The sequence below is a fragment of the Sinocyclocheilus anshuiensis genome, unplaced genomic scaffold, assembly GCF_001515605.1.
Source record: "Sinocyclocheilus anshuiensis isolate Anshui unplaced genomic scaffold, SAMN03320099.WGS_v1.1 scaffold420, whole genome shotgun sequence".
Taxonomy (NCBI): Eukaryota; Metazoa; Chordata; class Actinopteri; order Cypriniformes; family Cyprinidae; genus Sinocyclocheilus; species Sinocyclocheilus anshuiensis.
The window spans coordinates 132,595-149,965 of record NW_015557082.1 but is presented as its reverse complement, the minus strand read 5'-3'; the positions used below and the strand labels follow the sequence as shown (position 1 = coordinate 149,965).

General features: G+C 37.5%; 3 protein-coding genes across 5 annotated transcripts in view; all 3 read left to right on the top strand.

Moving 5' to 3' along the window:
- Nucleotides 1-205: 205 nt before the first annotated feature.
- LOC107676939 (putative nuclease HARBI1) lies at nucleotides 206-2,163 on the top strand. Its single transcript, XM_016471685.1, has 4 exons — nucleotides 206-1,126; nucleotides 1,201-1,318; nucleotides 1,405-1,516; nucleotides 1,612-2,163. The coding sequence occupies exons 1-4, from the start codon at nucleotides 693-695 to the stop codon at nucleotides 1,983-1,985; spliced, it is 1,038 nt and encodes a 345-aa protein (XP_016327171.1). The 5' UTR covers nucleotides 206-692; the 3' UTR covers nucleotides 1,986-2,163.
- Nucleotides 2,164-6,963: 4,800 nt separating this feature from the next.
- On the top strand, nucleotides 6,964-11,956 carry LOC107676948 (guanine nucleotide-binding protein subunit alpha-11-like). Its single transcript, XM_016471693.1, has 8 exons — nucleotides 6,964-7,083; nucleotides 8,323-8,489; nucleotides 9,073-9,257; nucleotides 9,495-9,649; nucleotides 9,837-9,965; nucleotides 10,977-11,106; nucleotides 11,203-11,356; nucleotides 11,472-11,956. Exons 2-8 carry the CDS (start codon nucleotides 8,345-8,347, stop codon nucleotides 11,672-11,674), a joined length of 1,101 nt encoding a protein of 366 aa, XP_016327179.1. The 5' UTR covers nucleotides 6,964-7,083; nucleotides 8,323-8,344; the 3' UTR covers nucleotides 11,675-11,956.
- Nucleotides 11,957-15,770: 3,814 nt separating this feature from the next.
- LOC107676979 (guanine nucleotide-binding protein subunit alpha-11-like) overlaps nucleotides 15,771-17,371 on the top strand; it is a 19,662-nt gene continuing 18,061 nt past the window's right edge. For 2 of the 3 annotated variants that reach the window (XM_016471752.1, XM_016471751.1), the window contains exons 1-2: nucleotides 15,771-16,222; nucleotides 16,964-17,119. In XM_016471752.1, the coding sequence (XP_016327238.1) occupies nucleotides 16,969-17,119 (151 nt within the window). In that variant the 5' untranslated portion in view covers nucleotides 15,771-16,222; nucleotides 16,964-16,968. Of the gene's footprint in view, nucleotides 16,223-16,934; nucleotides 17,120-17,371 lie in introns of all 3 variants that reach the window. The other variant, XM_016471753.1, reaches the window with a different exon arrangement.

Here is a 17,371-nt window from a genome sequence, read left to right as displayed (position 1 = left end):
CAGTTGTTTGGTCCCCTACACCCTTCAACCCTTCGAAGCTCTCACTCCGGAGGGTAAACCCTTTGAAGGGATTAGGCAAAATGCAAACAGCAAAATGAGCTAACTGAGAAAGGTGGTAAGTGATTAAGGTCCATTAGGGTTCAGGTGTTTGATGAATCGTTTAGGCTGACAGCAGAGGGGTATTGCACAAAAGCAATATAAGGGATTAAGCTGGGATTTTCCAGTTATCCTGGTTGAATTTAGCCCTGACTCAGTTGCATGAAAGCAGGCTAAATTAAGCTAAATTATGTTGCTATGGAGATTTATTCTTTGCAGCTAGCCTGCTCCAGAGCAGGCTAACAACCAGGCTAAGATTAATCCTAGTGATTTATCTGTTAGTTCCGCTGTCAATCCTACTAGAAATTAATGTTTTACAGTCACTCCATGGTCTTCTGTAAATATGTTGCATCATTTTAATTATTCTGCATTAAAATACTAGATATAGTCATTCATCGAAGTATGCCTATTTTAGTGTTATTATGAAGACTGTTCATATTGCTGTCAGAGGTTTGATGAATACATATATTATTGCAGTTGTTGAGAATCTAAGAAATGGCTGATGAAGTTGCAAAGGTGGTTTCATTTAAGTCCATGACGAGGTCAATATGTAGTATATATAGGCTTAAGTCCGATTCAGGTGTTTCCTCTTAACGATGGCGTGCCCTTTGTTGGATGATGTACTAGACGAGGAAGTGTTAATACTCAGACGAGCATTCAGGCATGAAAGAGTCTTCCGGGACAGGTCAGACCCGTTGGCCTTTGCAGACGAATATCTGACTGAGAGGTACAGATTCTCAGGTGATGGCATCCGATATCTGTGTAGGCTGCTGGGTCCAAAGATACAACACAGAACAGTGCGAAGCCCTGTCCCACAGATCCCACAGATGGTCTGTGTGGCGCTGCGATTCTTAGCAAGTGGCATGTTCCTTTATTCTGCTGAAAACCTTGAAAACCTCAATAAAGGCACTATTTGCCGCACGATAAGAAATAAAGTTAGTCTAGCACTGAAATCACTTGCGCACATATTCATCACCTTCCCTGGCCACAGAAGATTCCACCACATCAAGGAGGAGTTCTACAAGATTAGATTACACTAATTACAGATTACAACAAAAAAGTGTTACATTAGCACAGTCACAGTAGGAAACTCATTTTTTTTACAGCTTTGTCATTGGTCATTGGTGCAGTGGATTGCACCCATATCCGTATCAAACGGCCCTCAGGGGCACATGAGGGGTTAACAGGAAACAGGAAATCTTTCCACAGTATCAATGTTCAGGTAAGAATGATTTATGGTTACTGTCAGCTACATAAATTATTTCTGTGCATTAAATGACCTTAATAGGTCACATGTTATTGTTACAGATGATCTGTGATGCTGACTGCCTTATCACAAATTTAGAGGCAAAGTGGCCTGGCTCGGTCCATGACTCCAGAGTCTTTCGGGCCAGTAGAATTTACCAGAGACTCTCACTAGGTAAGCCACCCCAATTTTTTTAAGCACCTTGGACATCATGTGTGTGTCAGAAGTTTTACTCTGCTAGTTGTAAGAATTATATTTTGTATTCTCAGGTGAGTTCTCTGGTGTGCTGCTAGGAGACAAAGGCTATGCCTTTGAGACGTTCCTGTTGACCCCCCTTGCAGACCCCCAAACTCTAGCACAGCAGGCTTACAACCATGCCCATGCCAGAACGAGGGCTCGAATCGAAATGACCTTCGGCCTCCTGAAATCACGATTTCAGTGCCTGCACCACCTGAGGGTCTCCCCAGACAGGGCCTGTGACGTGACTGTTGCCTGCACAGTGCTGCACAATATTGCCAGCCTAAGAAAAGAAAGGGCTCCCAGAGTTGCTTTGGATATTGTCTGGGACAATGCTGCCATCTTCCCAGATAACATAAATGGTAGACTGGTCAGAGAACAATATATAGCAAATTATTTCAGTTAATTTTGTTTTGATTTCGCCTATCCTTTAATAAAGCATAATGTATGTCACTCTTTCATGTGTGCATGCATTTTGTTTGACATTAGTAGCACACACTGTGTGGTTATCTTCCCAAATTCTAGTTCCAATTCACTGGATCAATAACTATATAGTGTACTGGACATTAATGAAAAAGGTACGAGACCACAATGTTTTTGTATTTTGTATTTTTTTAGTTTGCTGTCATCACTTGTCAGCTTGAAGCTTTTGAGAGAAAAAATAACGATGATTAATACATTGTGCAGTCATGGTTGCAGTGTGAACTGAAATCACTTACTTCTCTCTCTAGTTTCTGGATTTCCAAGTCCAGTTTCCTCAGTGTCTTGCGTTTAATTTCCATCTCAAGGTCCATGTCCTGCAGCTTTCTCTTGTTCACTTCGATCTTGCCCTCTGCCAGCTCTATCTGTCTCTTAAGATGCATTGTGTAGAGACGTCTGACAGTTTGTGAATTATGTAAAACACCTATCAATTAGCACAGTGGGATTTGTGCATAATGTAGGTTTACTTTAGGCAATACTCACTATGTTACCAGGCTGCTTATCAGGCTGCACAGTGTCTGGATCCTGTTAAAAATATATGTTCTATTAGAATCACATTGCTGACTACTTATCCATTATGGACTAAAAATGTACACAAAATTGACATGACACCTCAAGCCTTCTGGAGTCCAGCGACACCGTCTCATCATCGGCAGAAGTGCACTCCACTGCTGCAGATGTGCCTTCCCTCTGCCATATTCAATAGAACTTGTATTGATAGTTTTGACAGGATGTGCCAAGCCTATGATTTTAATAAAGAGTACTCACCGGCGGATCATAGTCTGGTGGCTCCAGAAGTGTAAGTGTGTTACCAGACACTGCAAGGTAAGGCAAAGTCAGACAGTCCACATAAAAAAATCTAAATATTTGATTGTTTTCCATGTGCAGTAGAATGGCAATAATGTACTTTGTATGAAGAGGCCAGTTTCTCTTGCTGGGCCAGAGTCAGTGGCTGTCCCTCCCTGGATCCCTTCCATCACTGGCTTCCCTTTATTCAACTCCAGGGCCAGCTCCTCTGCTGTAGTGAAGTCTTGGGTTGGAGTGTAATATTGGTATTGTTCAACAATCAAACCTGTAATTAATATAGAATAACTTGATTTCCAGACAAAAACTGACAATTCACGTGCCAGCTCCTGCATCAGCAGCACCACACACATGCACTCTCGTGAACGCGCGTCGAAGACTAACATAGAAGAAAATAAATTGTTGAATAAAGTTGCTATTTTTGTTTTCTTTGCACACAAAAAGTATTCTCGTAGCTTCATAAAATTACAGTTGAACCACTGATGTCACATTGACTATTTTAACAATGTCCTTACAACATTTCTGGGCCTTGAACGTGGTAGTACCCTTGCTGTCTAGGGTCAGAGAGCTCTCAGATTTCATCAAAATATCTTAATTTGTGTTTCGAAGCTGAACGAAGGTCTTACGGTTTTGAATGACATGAGGGTGAGTAATTAATGACAGAATTTTAATTTTTGGGTTTAACTATTCCTTTAAGTATAGCCCTGGACGTTTATATTGATATGTTATAAAGGATACAACAGATTTGATAGGCACTTTATGCTGTCAACTACCTTATTTTGAAAAATGCCATAAACATTTTATTTTGGACCTCAGTGACTATTATTTTATGGACAAAAAATTGACATTATGGAGATTGTTCAAAATATCATGAGGGTGAGTAAATGAGAGCATTTACATTTTTGGATACACAATCCTTTTAACTAAAGATAGCATTATACATAGAAAAGTAGATGAGACTAAACTCTTTTCAGGATTGTAGATGTCGGAGGTCAGAGAGGATAGAGAAGGAAGTGGATTCATTACTTCGAGAATGTGATGTTGTCACTCATATTTCTCGCCTCCCTCAGTAAGTATGACCACTCTCTGGAGGCGAATAACAAAGATATACGTTTCTGCCCCTCTTCTCATGTCAATTCAATTCACGGTTATTTGTATAGCGCTTTTAATGATATAATTTCAAAGCAGATTTACAGAAATACATCTCCTGTCCTCGCTATTAATAAATCGGTGTACTTTTCCTCTCTTTGGCTCCAGAACCGTATGAAAGAGTGTTTGACGTTGTTCTACAATACCATCCATTTACCGTGGTTTGGTAATTCCTTCATCAGCTTCTTCCTGAACAAAACGGGCATCCTGGCCGAGACGATTAAGTTCTCAGATTTAAAAACATACTTTCCTCAATTTAAAAGTCATTTGATGCACTTTAAATTACATCAAAGCATTATATGTGTGTGTGATCTCGTTTGTCATAAATGATCCGCTCTTTCCTTTCCTTTCTTCTGTGGTTTGGCGCCACCTTCAGGAAAATGTCAGGCTGTAGGAGATGCCTTGCAGTTCACTGAACATAAACAGAAAGCTACTAGCAACGAGACAAAGAACTACAGAATGATTTACTCTCATTTCATCAGCGCCACAGACACCAAAAACATCTTAAATGATGTGAAATACACTATACTTGTTAGGAAAATATGCACCTTTTGAATGTTCTAATGAGCCCCAGACTCACCTTCATGACACTCTGCATCAGACTATAATATTGATCTCAATGCGAATCCATTTACATTCAGAAACACTACTATTTTAAGGCACGTTTGTGTACTCCAGCCAAATCAATGTTTTTTCATGATTTATAACAGAGCACACTTGGAATAAATGTAATTTTGTACATGTAATATAAGTTTTCGTTTTGCTTAATAAATAATCTGTATTTTACATACTAAACGTAAATATTTTACAAAGGGACATTTTGATAGCTTTTTAATGTGACTTGACACCAGTTTCTTATCATTAAAAAGTGCTTTGTTCTGAGAAAAGCTTTAACATCAATTGCTGTTGTACAGTGCTTGCGCTGACTGACACACATACAGCGCACACTCAGAAATTGCCTCTCTCAGACAGCATGTGATCGCAAATTTGGGACGTGCATGATGTTTAATTAAGTTATTAAGCGCAATAAGCAGTGAAAAAGAACTCAATCCCCTGCTCGCTCTGACACAGCCGAAGCGCACGCACTGAAAGCCCCTCTCTCAGACAGCATGCGATCGCGAAAACAGATCTCTTCCGTGTTTTATTGTGCTTGAATGGTCAAATATGCACACACTTATGTCAAAATTCCCACTATGTGGAGTATTCCCGTAAACACAGTCGGTTATGTGTTAAATAAACATTAACAGTTGGGTGAAAACCAGATGTGTATCAGTATACTGGATCCGGGTTGCATTTCCCAAAAGCTTCGTAAGCCTAAGAAGTTCGTAAAAACGATTGTACGACTGATCTTAATTTTACGGTTGGTTTGGCTTTACATTGAAATGTCATAATCTGCTTACACCAGTGAGCTGATGTTAAACTTTATAATGAAAATGATGCTATGTGACTAATATATATATATTAGATAAATATTATACTTATATTATATTATATAATATTATATCCGAGCTTTCTGGAATGCAGCATTAGGTTAACGTTTCAATAAACGAGCGTGTACTACATTTACGAGCCATTCTATAAGGTGACATTTCAGTACTTGATAAATGGATAGCGACTCCTAAGTAGCACTTAAAGCAGGGCTACGTGCGATTGTGTTAAGTGCACTTTTGAGAAACATAGCCCTGTCCGATTTGTTTGTCAGACAAAATGGCGGACTCTGCATCATGATTGGTCAGATTGCCTGTCAATCAAACTCCGCGTGAAGGCTCAATTCACGTTGTACAGCAAAACGTCCAAGTATCGTCATGTTTACCGTAGATATAATTTTACTCGTGATTCGAAAAACCCCATTATAAAAACCCATACAAAATAAATAAATAATTAAAAAAAACTATGGAAATCACTGGCTATACCATCAACTGTTTAGTTACCAATTTTTAAAAACAAAATTTTTAAAATATCTTCTTTTGTGTTCAACAGAAGAAAGAACCCCATATTTGGGACAGCTTGAGGGTGAATAAATGATGACAAATTTTTAATTTTTAGGCAACCTATTCCTTTAACAAGCTATCTTCTATTCTTTAGGGCAGTAGGGACCCAGTGTCTACTTGTAACCAAAAAAATCCACAATATCTCATGACGATTTAAATCTATAACACAAAGACAGATGATACATACATTTTCCACTGAAAATAGGTCATTTAACAAAAGCAATGAAAAGTATATATTCTTGTAAATAAAAGCACATGCTTCAATTTGTTGTCATTTAAAGCAGTTCAACAAATCCAAAACAGTTAAATCATTTTAATATCAAAACTAAACCATTCTTGGACCCCCATCTTTATTGCATCGCATTTTGCATGTTCAACAGTCTATGAGCCCTGCCAAGAAACAAACAACTTTATGCTTGCATTTGGAGCAAACACTAATTCCAAAACAACGATCTTCACAACAGATGGTGCAAATATGCTTTACAAACAGCAACCTACGCCAAAACATTTCCTCCTCATCCTGGAAGTGAAATTAACATTATCACCTTTATTGTGGTTTTATAGGCTACTGGCATTTCCGATACATTTCTACAGTAAAATTATTAAAACCCACAGTAAACCATTGTTTTGGTCAAAAGAACCCAAAATTAATATATTGGGTGACACTTCACTGCTTGTAAATGTGACAATCAGTCCTGCCAATTTCCCTGTGTGACAACTAGCCATGTTCTCCTCTATGAACTAACCTAATAAAACAACACAACACTATGGAAAGAGCAACTCTTAATCTAAAACAATTGTGTTGGTCACTTTAAATAGTTACTAAGCTTTGCGGAATAATGTCATGGTTCATTCTTCTGATTTCCCATTGGTTCTCTTCTGCTCTGCAACATACCAAGCATATTACACTTTAAACGCAGACTTTCAGGAAATGCAAGTAGTTTGTCTGTAGTGAACGAATGTGACTCAGTTGACCACAACTCTATTTGGGAAAATTCCTTCAAGGTGGCACAGCCACTGTTTATTTTCAGGAAGATGGATGTTGTTTCCCATTTCACGCCATAGGTTTTACAAATAAAGGTAAGGGTTTCTCTTTGTCATGTTTCCTTCATTTTAGAGGTTGTGTAATACAGTGAAATGTATTACAGTGTACAGTAAAAGTGCCTTTGTTGTCCATAGAAGAGCTTTAACATTTCCATTGCAGTCAATGATTGATTAATCTACAATGTTTTGTGTGCAATTGTTCACACTATTATTGGTGATGTTAGAAACCACATATTATGTTGAAAAAAAAAACGTAAGCTTATTTTAATTTGGCAATATCACACAACAGAATGAATGCAGTTAACATGAATGTTGATTTTGAGTGTAACATTTGGCTTTCATACATCAATTAAACGAGTAGGCATAATTAATACATGGCCATGACCGTGATTTGAACATGGGGGAACCAAAATAACCTTCTTGTTCTAGTAAAGTTCAAGTTCAGGTACAAGTTAATCAGTTTTAAGAAGGTAAAACGTAACATGTTCATCAAATTCATTCAGAAATAGGCCTATTCACACATTCTTTCTTAATCATATGCCTGCTGAAAACAGCTCTGTAGTGTATCTTGTCTCGTTGTTCAATTACAAATTAGTTTGCATAGTTGTTATTGTCAATAATTTAATAATTTTATAGTAAGACAATGGTCAAATATTACTCGTATAACTACTTAAATCGTACCTCGCACTCTTTGACTGTTAAAACTTTGAATTCACACGACTTCTGTTAATAAAAGCCTGCCATCTTGAATTTGATTGGCCATCTCAATCATTTTGACGTTGAGGAGCGCGGTAAGAGGCTGATCTAGTCAGACCACCCAGAAATGTACATTTAGGGAGTAAATTTGGCCGTATCTGATAGTTGGGGAAATCCTTGTTCTTCTCAAAGTCTTTGGTGCTTAATATGGATTAATAGGCTACTCAATTTTGAGGAAAAAAAGGCAAGCTAGCTCGTATTATTTCTTCTCAACCAACGAAAAAGTTCCAGAGGAAGTCGAATGCTTTGAAGCTTTGCTTGTAACCTGGCAACGCAAAGACTATAAAGCCGCTCTGAATAAGCGTAAATGAGTAGAGCCCAAAGCGTTCTGTAATCACTAAACTTAAACTCCACTCCGGGTTTTCCTTTTCCAGCTTCCCGCACACTAGTTCAAGAAACCCAAACTGCCTAATCTGCATTCAATTTAAAGATGAACACATACTACATGGTCATTTTAAAATAATTCAAAAATAATCATGCTGAAAATCATAATTTGAAGAATTGTTTATGTTTTCATAGTTACTCTATTTCTGTTGGAGAAATGGGCCATTACTACTTCTGTGCATGTTTCATCTGTTGCTTGTCTGAAGAGGAGAGGAACGCCATCGACATAAATAATGAAATCAAACGCATCCTTGCAGAGCAGAAGAAAAGACAACGGAGAGAAATCAAGGTGCTTCTATTAGGTGAGATGATTCTGTCAGACTTTTATCAGAATTGTATTAAAATTGGAAACATGCTGATGTTTCAACTTACAATTTTTATCTAAAAGTGAAAGTTAATTTAATCATAGCATTAAATGTTGTGTCAGTAAAGGTCATAAGGGGTTTGTTACATCATCTCTTGAGGGTAATTTCCTGTCAGGTGTTCCTATAAGAGCTGATTAGACTTGTAGTTATAAAAACTAACTTCCCTTTTTTGGTCCTGAGGTAATTTTAGTAAATGTGTGACTTCAGTTCCTCTTCCCTCACTAAAGCAGGAGCAACATGTTTGTAATACAGTACATACAGATATTTTCCGGTTTCAACATAGCATAAAGAAACATTCAAACACACCCAGTGCTGAGCTTTTGGCAAAGACAATTAATACACAATTAAAACTTAGATTGTTCTTATGCAGGACAGAACACATTCCACTGAACACAATGGCAAAGCAAATGACCATTTTAGAGCAGTGTAAAATTTAGTAAAGTACTATTAGTATGCGTTTTTCAGTTTTCCTGTTTGCAGGTCTCTAATGTTGAAGCATGATCATTTTGCTTTCATTTAGGCACAGGAGAAAGTGGAAAGACAACGTTTATGAAGCAGATGAAAATCATTCATGGAAGTGGATACTCGGAAGACGAGAGACGTAGCTACACTAAACTGGTTTTTCAGAATATCTTCCAATCTATGTGTGCAATGACAGATGCCATGAAGACGCTAAAGATCCCATACTCCAACCCACAGAACGAGGTGATCAAGAGACTAAGTGTGTTTTTAGTGAGGATCATTTTATATCAACAATCATATTATCATAGTTTTATTATGGATCAAAATAAAGTATATCGACAAATATATATTGTAATAATTTTTTGCATACATAATAAAAAATCAACATCATTTTTATCTGTATGTTTGCACCAATTTAGGAAAGACTGGATCCCATACTGTAATGTATTGTCAGTCTCATTAAGTCTTTAATATCCATAGATTTATGCCCAGTGGTTCCAGGATCTGGATATACATCAAATAACGCAGCTGCAGAGAAGTTATGTAGAGGTTATTCATCATCTATGGGCAGACAATGGCTTAAAGATTTGTTACAGTCGGCGCAGAGAGTATCAACTGCTAGACTCAACTAAATAGTAAGTGTGTTTAACACAGTTCCTGTCTTTTCCTGACTAGCTGCATCTTTGTCTATTTCCGCTTCGTTTTTCCTAATGCCATTGACAATTCATGCAACAAATGTTATGCAAATAAGGCTTCACAACGAATTCTATGGCACATGGATTTTCAATCAAAGTGTTTAAATACTGTGTGTTTTTTTTAAAGCTTTATTGATAACTTGGACCGCATTGCAGCTCAAGGCTACATCCCTTCACCTCAAGATGTTCTTCAAGTCCGATTCCCCACTACTGGCATCACAGACCATTGCTTTACTTTGGAGAAGATAACTCTCAGGTACAGAAATGAACAACCAAGCCCCTTAAAAGGATAGTTGACCCAAAAATGAAAATTCTGTCATTAATCACTCACCCTCATGTCGTTCCAAACCCATATTACTGATGAAATCTGAGAGCTTTCTGACCCTGTATAGACAGCAACTGACACATTCATGGCCCAGAAAGGTAGTAAGTCCCACCTACAATCCCTGCCGGTACGAGACTCGAACCCGCAACCTTTGGCTTACGTAAGGACATTGATATAAAAGTCCATGTGACATCAGTGGACCAACCGTAATTTTATGAAGCTACAAGAATACTTTTGGTGCGCAAAGAAAACAAAAATAACTTTATCCAACAATTTCTTCTCTTCCATGTCAGAATTTGACGCGTGTTCATGACTACCACGATTCATGAATACATCCTTCTTTTCCAGCTGTTTACATTCATTTACAATAACTACAATTTCAATAACTTTAATGCCCAAAGTATGCTTTAGTTTTGACGTGAAAAATCTCTATAGACACTGTGGCTGCCTATCCAATTTTGATAAATGTTCTTACCACATAACATGGTGTTTTGGACCCCATTGACTTTTATTTTAAATGGAAATTATAGACATTCTTCAGAATATCTTTTCTTCTTTCTCAGAAGAAAGAAAGTAATAAAGGTTTGGAAAATATAAGGGTTAGTTAATACATTTTTGGGTGAATTATCCCTTTAACTAATGAAAGCATCATATCCTGAAATACAAACAAAGTCTTACCTTAATTGACATGCTGTGCATTGCATGTGGTTTGTTGTTTACATAACTTTCAAGGAACCTCTGGCAAATGAGTTAATTATGCAGACAAGACCAAATGTTCAAGGAAATCAAGGTGAGCCACTATCTGATTTAGAAGAAATGTGACCAAAGGAAAGAAGGAAACAATTTTAGGGACAAATCTGGAATGCAAATCCACCACAGCAGATCAAATAGAACAGCGGATGAGATGACTGAACTTGATTTCTGGTCTGTCTGTCTTTTCAGGATTGTAGATGTTGGAGGTCAGCGAGGACAAAGAAGGAAGTGGATTCATTGCTTTGAAAATGTGATGTCACTCATATTTCTAGCATCCCTCAGCGAGTACGACCAACTTCTGGAGGAGAATAACAAGGATGTACGTTTCTGCCTCTCTCCTCATATGTCTACAGTCCTTCCTGTGTAATAATGATAAATCTGTTCATCTGTGTACTTTTGCTCTATTTGGCTCCAGAACCGTATGGAAGAGAGTTTGTCGCTGTTCTATACAACCATCCACTCAACATGGTTTGCTAATTCCTCCGTCATTCTCTTCCTAAACAAAAAGGACATCCTGGCCGAGAAGATTCAGTTCTCTCACCTAAAAACATACTTTCCTGAATTTAACGGTAGATTGGTGCACATTAAATTAAGTATAAGGCAAAATTAAATGTGTGATCTCTTGCTTGACGTATCCGATTCACTCTTCTTTTCTTTTCCTCTGTGGTTTGGCGCCACCTTCAGGAAAACGTCGGGACAGTCAAGATGCCATGAAGTTCATCAACAATTTATATAAACAAAAAGCAGTCTCCTATGAGACAAAAAACTCCAAAAAAATCTACTGTCACTTCACCTGCGCCACAGACACCAAAAACATCCAGACAGTCTTCACTGACGTGAAAGACACCGTCCTCATCCAGGCCTTAGAAGACTTTGGAATGTTCTAATGAGCCCCAGATGCACCTACACTCGGCAATCGTACTGAATGTATAATCCATGTACATTCAAAAACACTAATATTTTATGGAGACACGTTTGCATACTCTTCAGCCAAACTAAATTATTTATAACTGACCATCCAAGATGTAATTATGGGTTAGTTTTCATGTTCATAATAACACCTATATTTACATGTGAAAAATGTACATTTTACATTTTAAAAATCACAGTGACATCAGTTTTTATAATTAAAAACATGGCTCAGAAAGGTGTTTTGGTCTGAGAAAAGCTCTAGCATCAATTTGTTATTTAATGCAATGAAATTCAGATTTCAGTGTGACTTTAACATCTCAAATTAACTACTAAATGAAGCTTCCCTAAAAAATATAAAGCCATTCTTATTTAGCTATATGGTACAATTCAACAAAAAATTAAGTGGTAACTTTGTAACTGTGAATTTCTCACTAAGACCAAGAGGGAAGGTAGGTATACCACAAAAAGAGAACTGTTACAGATGCATCCTGAGACAGACCTGTCAAGTGAAGTGTCATTGTTTGTCAGACGGTGTCTCCATACAGCAAAACAGGATGTGACAAATAGTAGCACTGGCCCACTCATGACTGAACCATTGTTCACGGTGTAGTAGTGTGTCAGAATTAATCTCGGCTGTGGTTTTACTATGCATTTTTTAGGGAAATAGTGTAAAAGGTTGATAGTAATGATAACACACCTTGAGTCATGTAGTAAACATTTAAATAATGAAGAAATTACAACCCCTCCTCAACCCCTAAAAAAGTATGTTCTATATAGTATGAATGTATGTATGTAATTTGGATGTACTAGATTTGCCATGCTGTCTTGGTCATGGGACCTACCAGCTTTAGTTGCTTAGTTTCACTACTACGCACAAATCCTCTCCTGTGGCCTCATGGGATAGTAAAGTGTCCACTGGATGCACTCTTCAGAATCTTCTACAGAGGTAGTAGGTCATGCAGGTACTTTTTGCCTGTTGTTTCATGAATACTATGAATTCGAACATACTAGCCTTTTCACATGCTGTTTTTCACCTATTTACAGAAGTATGCATATTCAGATGCACCCTCCTAAAAACCTATATAGAATGCACTATTTTAGTGGACTGCCATTTGTAGTGCTGTCTGACTCCATGGGCCTGTCCCAATCCCCACACCTGTGGTCTTTGCACTTGACCACTAGTCTAATTACATTATGTATTTCTAGAATTTCGTCCCAAGTGTTCTAGTGCGCATTAAGACAAGTGTGGATACAACTTTTGATTACCCGATGGGACACTCTTACAATAGTGTTGTAAAAAATGCTTTAATAGTGCTTTATTTACACATTTTGTATTTTCAGTACTTTGTACTTTAAAGTAAACTTCCAAATGTCTGTTCAGTAGTCCAACAGTCAACATTATTTAATTGTGTTTCTAATGAAGTGATAAAAAGCAGTTGTAAATGTTTTACAAATATACTCATCTCTGTGCCAATAAAATGTGCAACACTATGTTTTACTACCAAAATTGTATGTACTATCTTAATTTAACTTACACTGTTTTGGCGATTTTCAACCTGGGACAGAACTTCCTGTCGCGTGCACGCACTCTCAGGTGTCCAAAACTGACATACATAAAGACCGATAAAGAGTGTACAATCGATGTACACTCAATGGCTAGCCGTTAGGCTAACACCCATACACTGTGAGGGCAGAATGAATTCCCGCAGTCTTGCTAGAATATGGCGTCTGCAACATTTCTGGCGCACTCAGTGTCCGAATTCACTCACTTGTTTTCATTAAATTTCAGTGCACTACATTAGTGGAGTAATATAGGGAATAGTTTATGAGTTTATAGGAGATACTTTCAGATACAGCATAAGTGTTTTTGAATCAGTTGAGCGAATGAATTCCGTTCCTGAATGAATGTTTTGAAAGAATCGGTTAATTAAATGTAGCCTAAATGCATTCACTTGTTGCCATCTACTGGCATAACATCGTAACCTGCAGAAAGAGCGACTGAAAAATCCCCACCATAGATGCACAAACTGTTGCTCAGTCAATCAAATTTGAAATCTGAAATAGCTGTTTTATAGACTGTAGCACCAGTTAACACTGGACCAGTCAAAAATGCTAAATGAAATACAATGTAAGGATTTCCAGGAACACATAATATTAACAGAACATCATCTATTCTTTAGGGCAATAAGGACCCAGTGTCTTCTTGTAACCAAAAAGCCACAACATCTCATGACCATTTAAATCTATAACGCAAAAACAGAGGATACATACATTTTCCACCGAAAATAGGTCATGAACAAAAGCAATAAAGAGTCATAGCCAACATAATCTTGTAAATCGAAGCACATGCTTCAATTTGATGCCATTTAAAGCGGTTCAACAAATCCAAAATATTTGAATAATTTTAATATCAAAGCTAAATAATCCTTGTATGCCTGGATCTACATCTTTATTGTATTGCATTTTGCGTTTTCAACGGAGTATGAGCCCTGCCAAGAAACAATTTAGCATTTGCATTTGGAGCGAACAGCAATTCCACAACAATGGCCTTCAGAACAGATGGTGATACCCTCCAAAACATATTCTCCTCATCCTGGAAGTGAAATGAACATTGGTAATTTCACATCTGGACTATTATTGTGGTATATTACAGCAAATTATATTGAGATGAAACTAAAAGTATTAACATGTTGACCTCCGCAGGGCACCAAGAAGCCAAATTTGCTCTAAAGTTGCTTTTATTCTATTGCCTTGCATAACTGAAAGCAATAGCTGTCATTTTCCATCAAGAAATTCCATTTGAATCAGTTGCCCATCACATTTTTGTTTGTTTGGATTTTCTAATTCAGTGAAGCATCATTGACGAGTTATGAATTTTATTGATGTATTTCTTTCATTATTTTTATGTACCTATACAGCAGCTACATTATTGAAGCATGTTTTTAAAAGAAAACACTATTTCAGTCTTCCTATTTCAAAATGTCACGTTTAATTTAGAGTGTTACTTGTAGTTTATTTGTAATTATTGTGAAATGTCCTTGCAATTTCTGCAACTTCTTTTTTTTTTCTTCAGTGTAGGCCTATTAGTTACTGTCAGAACCTGCAAATATCACCTTTATGAATTACTGTATGAATAAGTTGCTCTTGCAATTTTTATACTCATCTCATCTTATGATACATTTTTTATTTATATAAGCTACCTATATATTTTATACAAAAATATATTTAAAAAAGTGATATTAACAGACCAAATTTAGCATAAACCTTATTGATGATGCATATTTTGTACAGGCAAGCAGATGAACCCAGAATATAAATGTAACGCACAAGTGTTTTCCCAGAGAAAACCATTATATATATTAAAAAAGAGAGAGCGGTGATATAAATATTTGTGACTTGGAAACAGAAGGAAAACTGACAGGCTTGTGCTGCAGTTCTGGATGTTCTTCCCTCCAGGTCTTCGAGGCACATGACAGGAAACTATGAATAGGTTTATGTGGGAGGTGTGTTGATAATTATATTCCAGTTTGGTTGATTCTCCTAAAACGTGGTTTAAAACCATTCTGTCTTTCTCCAGGACTTTGACTTACTTACCTGGTTCCCATGGCAATATGTGGACTATAGGCAATCTATCTCACAACACCGTGAAAGGCCTGATAAACCGGTTTAGCCTATGAAGACAAAAGACTAACTTCCAGAGCCCAAGAGAGAGGAGTGTCAAATACCTGCACAGCTATTCAAAAAGTTAACACCACTTGTAACTTCTAAAACAGGTTTTGTACTTTTCTGCCTGAAACTGGATGTTTTTCTTTAATGTGATACTCAAAACTAATAATCCACACTCATCTGCTTAGGCCAGCCTTGGCAAGTACTGTAAATTCCATTCACTGTCAATATTAGTTGATTATAAACAGCTTTTAGGTTTACAGTCACTTTAGCGCGCATTCCACTGACAAACGGATGTGTTTCAAAACGTAGTAAGCTGTTTACCTAGACGGCATTTTTGGGAGATATGATGCCAAAAAATGCTGACTAGCGCACCCCTGGGGGGGCGTTCACATCGGGCGCGTTCTTCTCGGTTTATGTACGCATGCGTCACGCAGAGCTTGCGTCGCGTCTCTAGCGTTTCGCGTCAAACTAATAACTTTTGAAAACCCACCTCGGGACCCTTGCGTTCTATTCGGCTTCACTACGACTAGCAGCACAAGAACGCGCCCCCTAAGATGCCCAAACCGCTGTCTAAGTAGGCAGCTGACTAGATTTTGAGACAGCCCATATTCACAGTGACAATCCGCGTTCAAAAAGGACTTTCCTGAATTGCAGGTAGACCCGTCTGAAGCCAAGGAGGAAAAATCATGTGACAATTACAGAAGAAATTGGATTTTTGAGGGGGGGGGGAGCTTTTGAGAAAAACTTCTTCAAGAGAAAGAAGTTGGTTCAAACCCAGTTCGGCTCAGGGAGAATAATGGATCGTGTTTCGTAAAGGCATTACTGACTCCGTACAGGTGTGTCGACGAATGCAGGTAAGTGATTCGTCGCGTTTATGTTGTAATGCCTATTTAGTTCTGTTTATGTCTTTATAGGTAATAAAAGCCACTGTGCACCTGCAATTAGAATTAGGTTTCTTCTTTTTCTTCTCAGGGGAAGTCCAAGATTGTGAAATGTGTTTAAAATAGAGTTTTCAGTAGATATCAAAAGTACACAAAAGTTGGTTTTCCTCTGAATAGTCTATATTATACGCATGCGTGTATCCTATATGTAGGAATGGAATGTTATACATTTGAGGGTAGCTACTGTATATACTTGATGATGGAAGTTCAGCTCATTTCCACGAATCGGTTCTTTCGAACAGTCCGAAAACGATTCTGCGATACGAGACGTTTTTGTCACAACAACGCAATAAACTTTCTCGCATAGCTATTACAAGCTCGTGTCTCAGTTCAGTTCGTTGCAGCCAACATGGCTCTGGAAAACAAAATATATTTGTACCTAAAAACAATTTGTTACAATAAATCAACATTATTTTTGCACTGAATAAAAGGCTACTTGCATCAGTCGACCTTCTGAAGAACCTCTCGGATCGATACAGACTGTTTTGTGAACCGGTTCAATTGATTCATTAAAAAGTTTCGACTCAAAACAACATCGCTGTTGTATTATTCGATATGCTGTTTATCATATTTTCTTACTAAACATTACATTAAATTGGATATTTATCTCTTTATGCCTCTTCAGAAAGTTTAAGGGTTATTTTTGTCCTGTAGCGGAGATGGGGGGCTGTTGGAGATGGTGCTACACGACGTGCATCTGTTGCTTGTCTGAAGATGAGAAGAACGCCATCGCCATACACAACGAAATCAAAAGAATCCTTGCAGATCAGAAGAAACGAGAACGCAGAGAAATCAAAGTGCTTCTGTTAGGTGAGATATGTCTACATATTAAAGTGTTTATATATTTAAAAACTATTAGAAGCACAAATGTGGACACCCAAGACATCACCTAAGGAGCTGCCTGAGATCTTTAAATGTAGTATCAAGTGAGTGCATCTCTGAGTCATCTTAACTGTGAAGGGAGTGAACCATTATGTGGAAAATAGCCTACTTGTTTATGCATGTTCCTACCAAGGCATTGAAATCGAAATATGCATTTTGAAAACAATAAGAATATCAAGC

Bases quoted from the DNA above. Each gene is read 5' to 3' on its own strand.
- LOC107676939 (XM_016471685.1), top strand. From the start codon at position 693: ATGGCGTGCCCTTTGTTGGATGATGTACTAGACGAGGAAGTGTTAATA. The intron at 1,127-1,200 runs ATTACACTAATT...CATTTTTTTTAC, and splicing joins GAGGAGTTCTACAAGATTAG to AGCTTTGTCATTGGTCATTG. The intron at 1,319-1,404 runs GTAAGAATGATT...TTATTGTTACAG, and splicing joins TCCACAGTATCAATGTTCAG to ATGATCTGTGATGCTGACTG.
- LOC107676948 (XM_016471693.1), top strand. From the start codon at position 8,345: ATGGGCCATTACTACTTCTGTGCATGTTTCATCTGTTGCTTGTCTGAA. The intron at 9,258-9,494 runs GTGATCAAGAGA...TAATATCCATAG, and splicing joins ACTCCAACCCACAGAACGAG to ATTTATGCCCAGTGGTTCCA. The intron at 11,357-11,471 runs GTAGATTGGTGC...CGCCACCTTCAG, and splicing joins ATACTTTCCTGAATTTAACG to GAAAACGTCGGGACAGTCAA.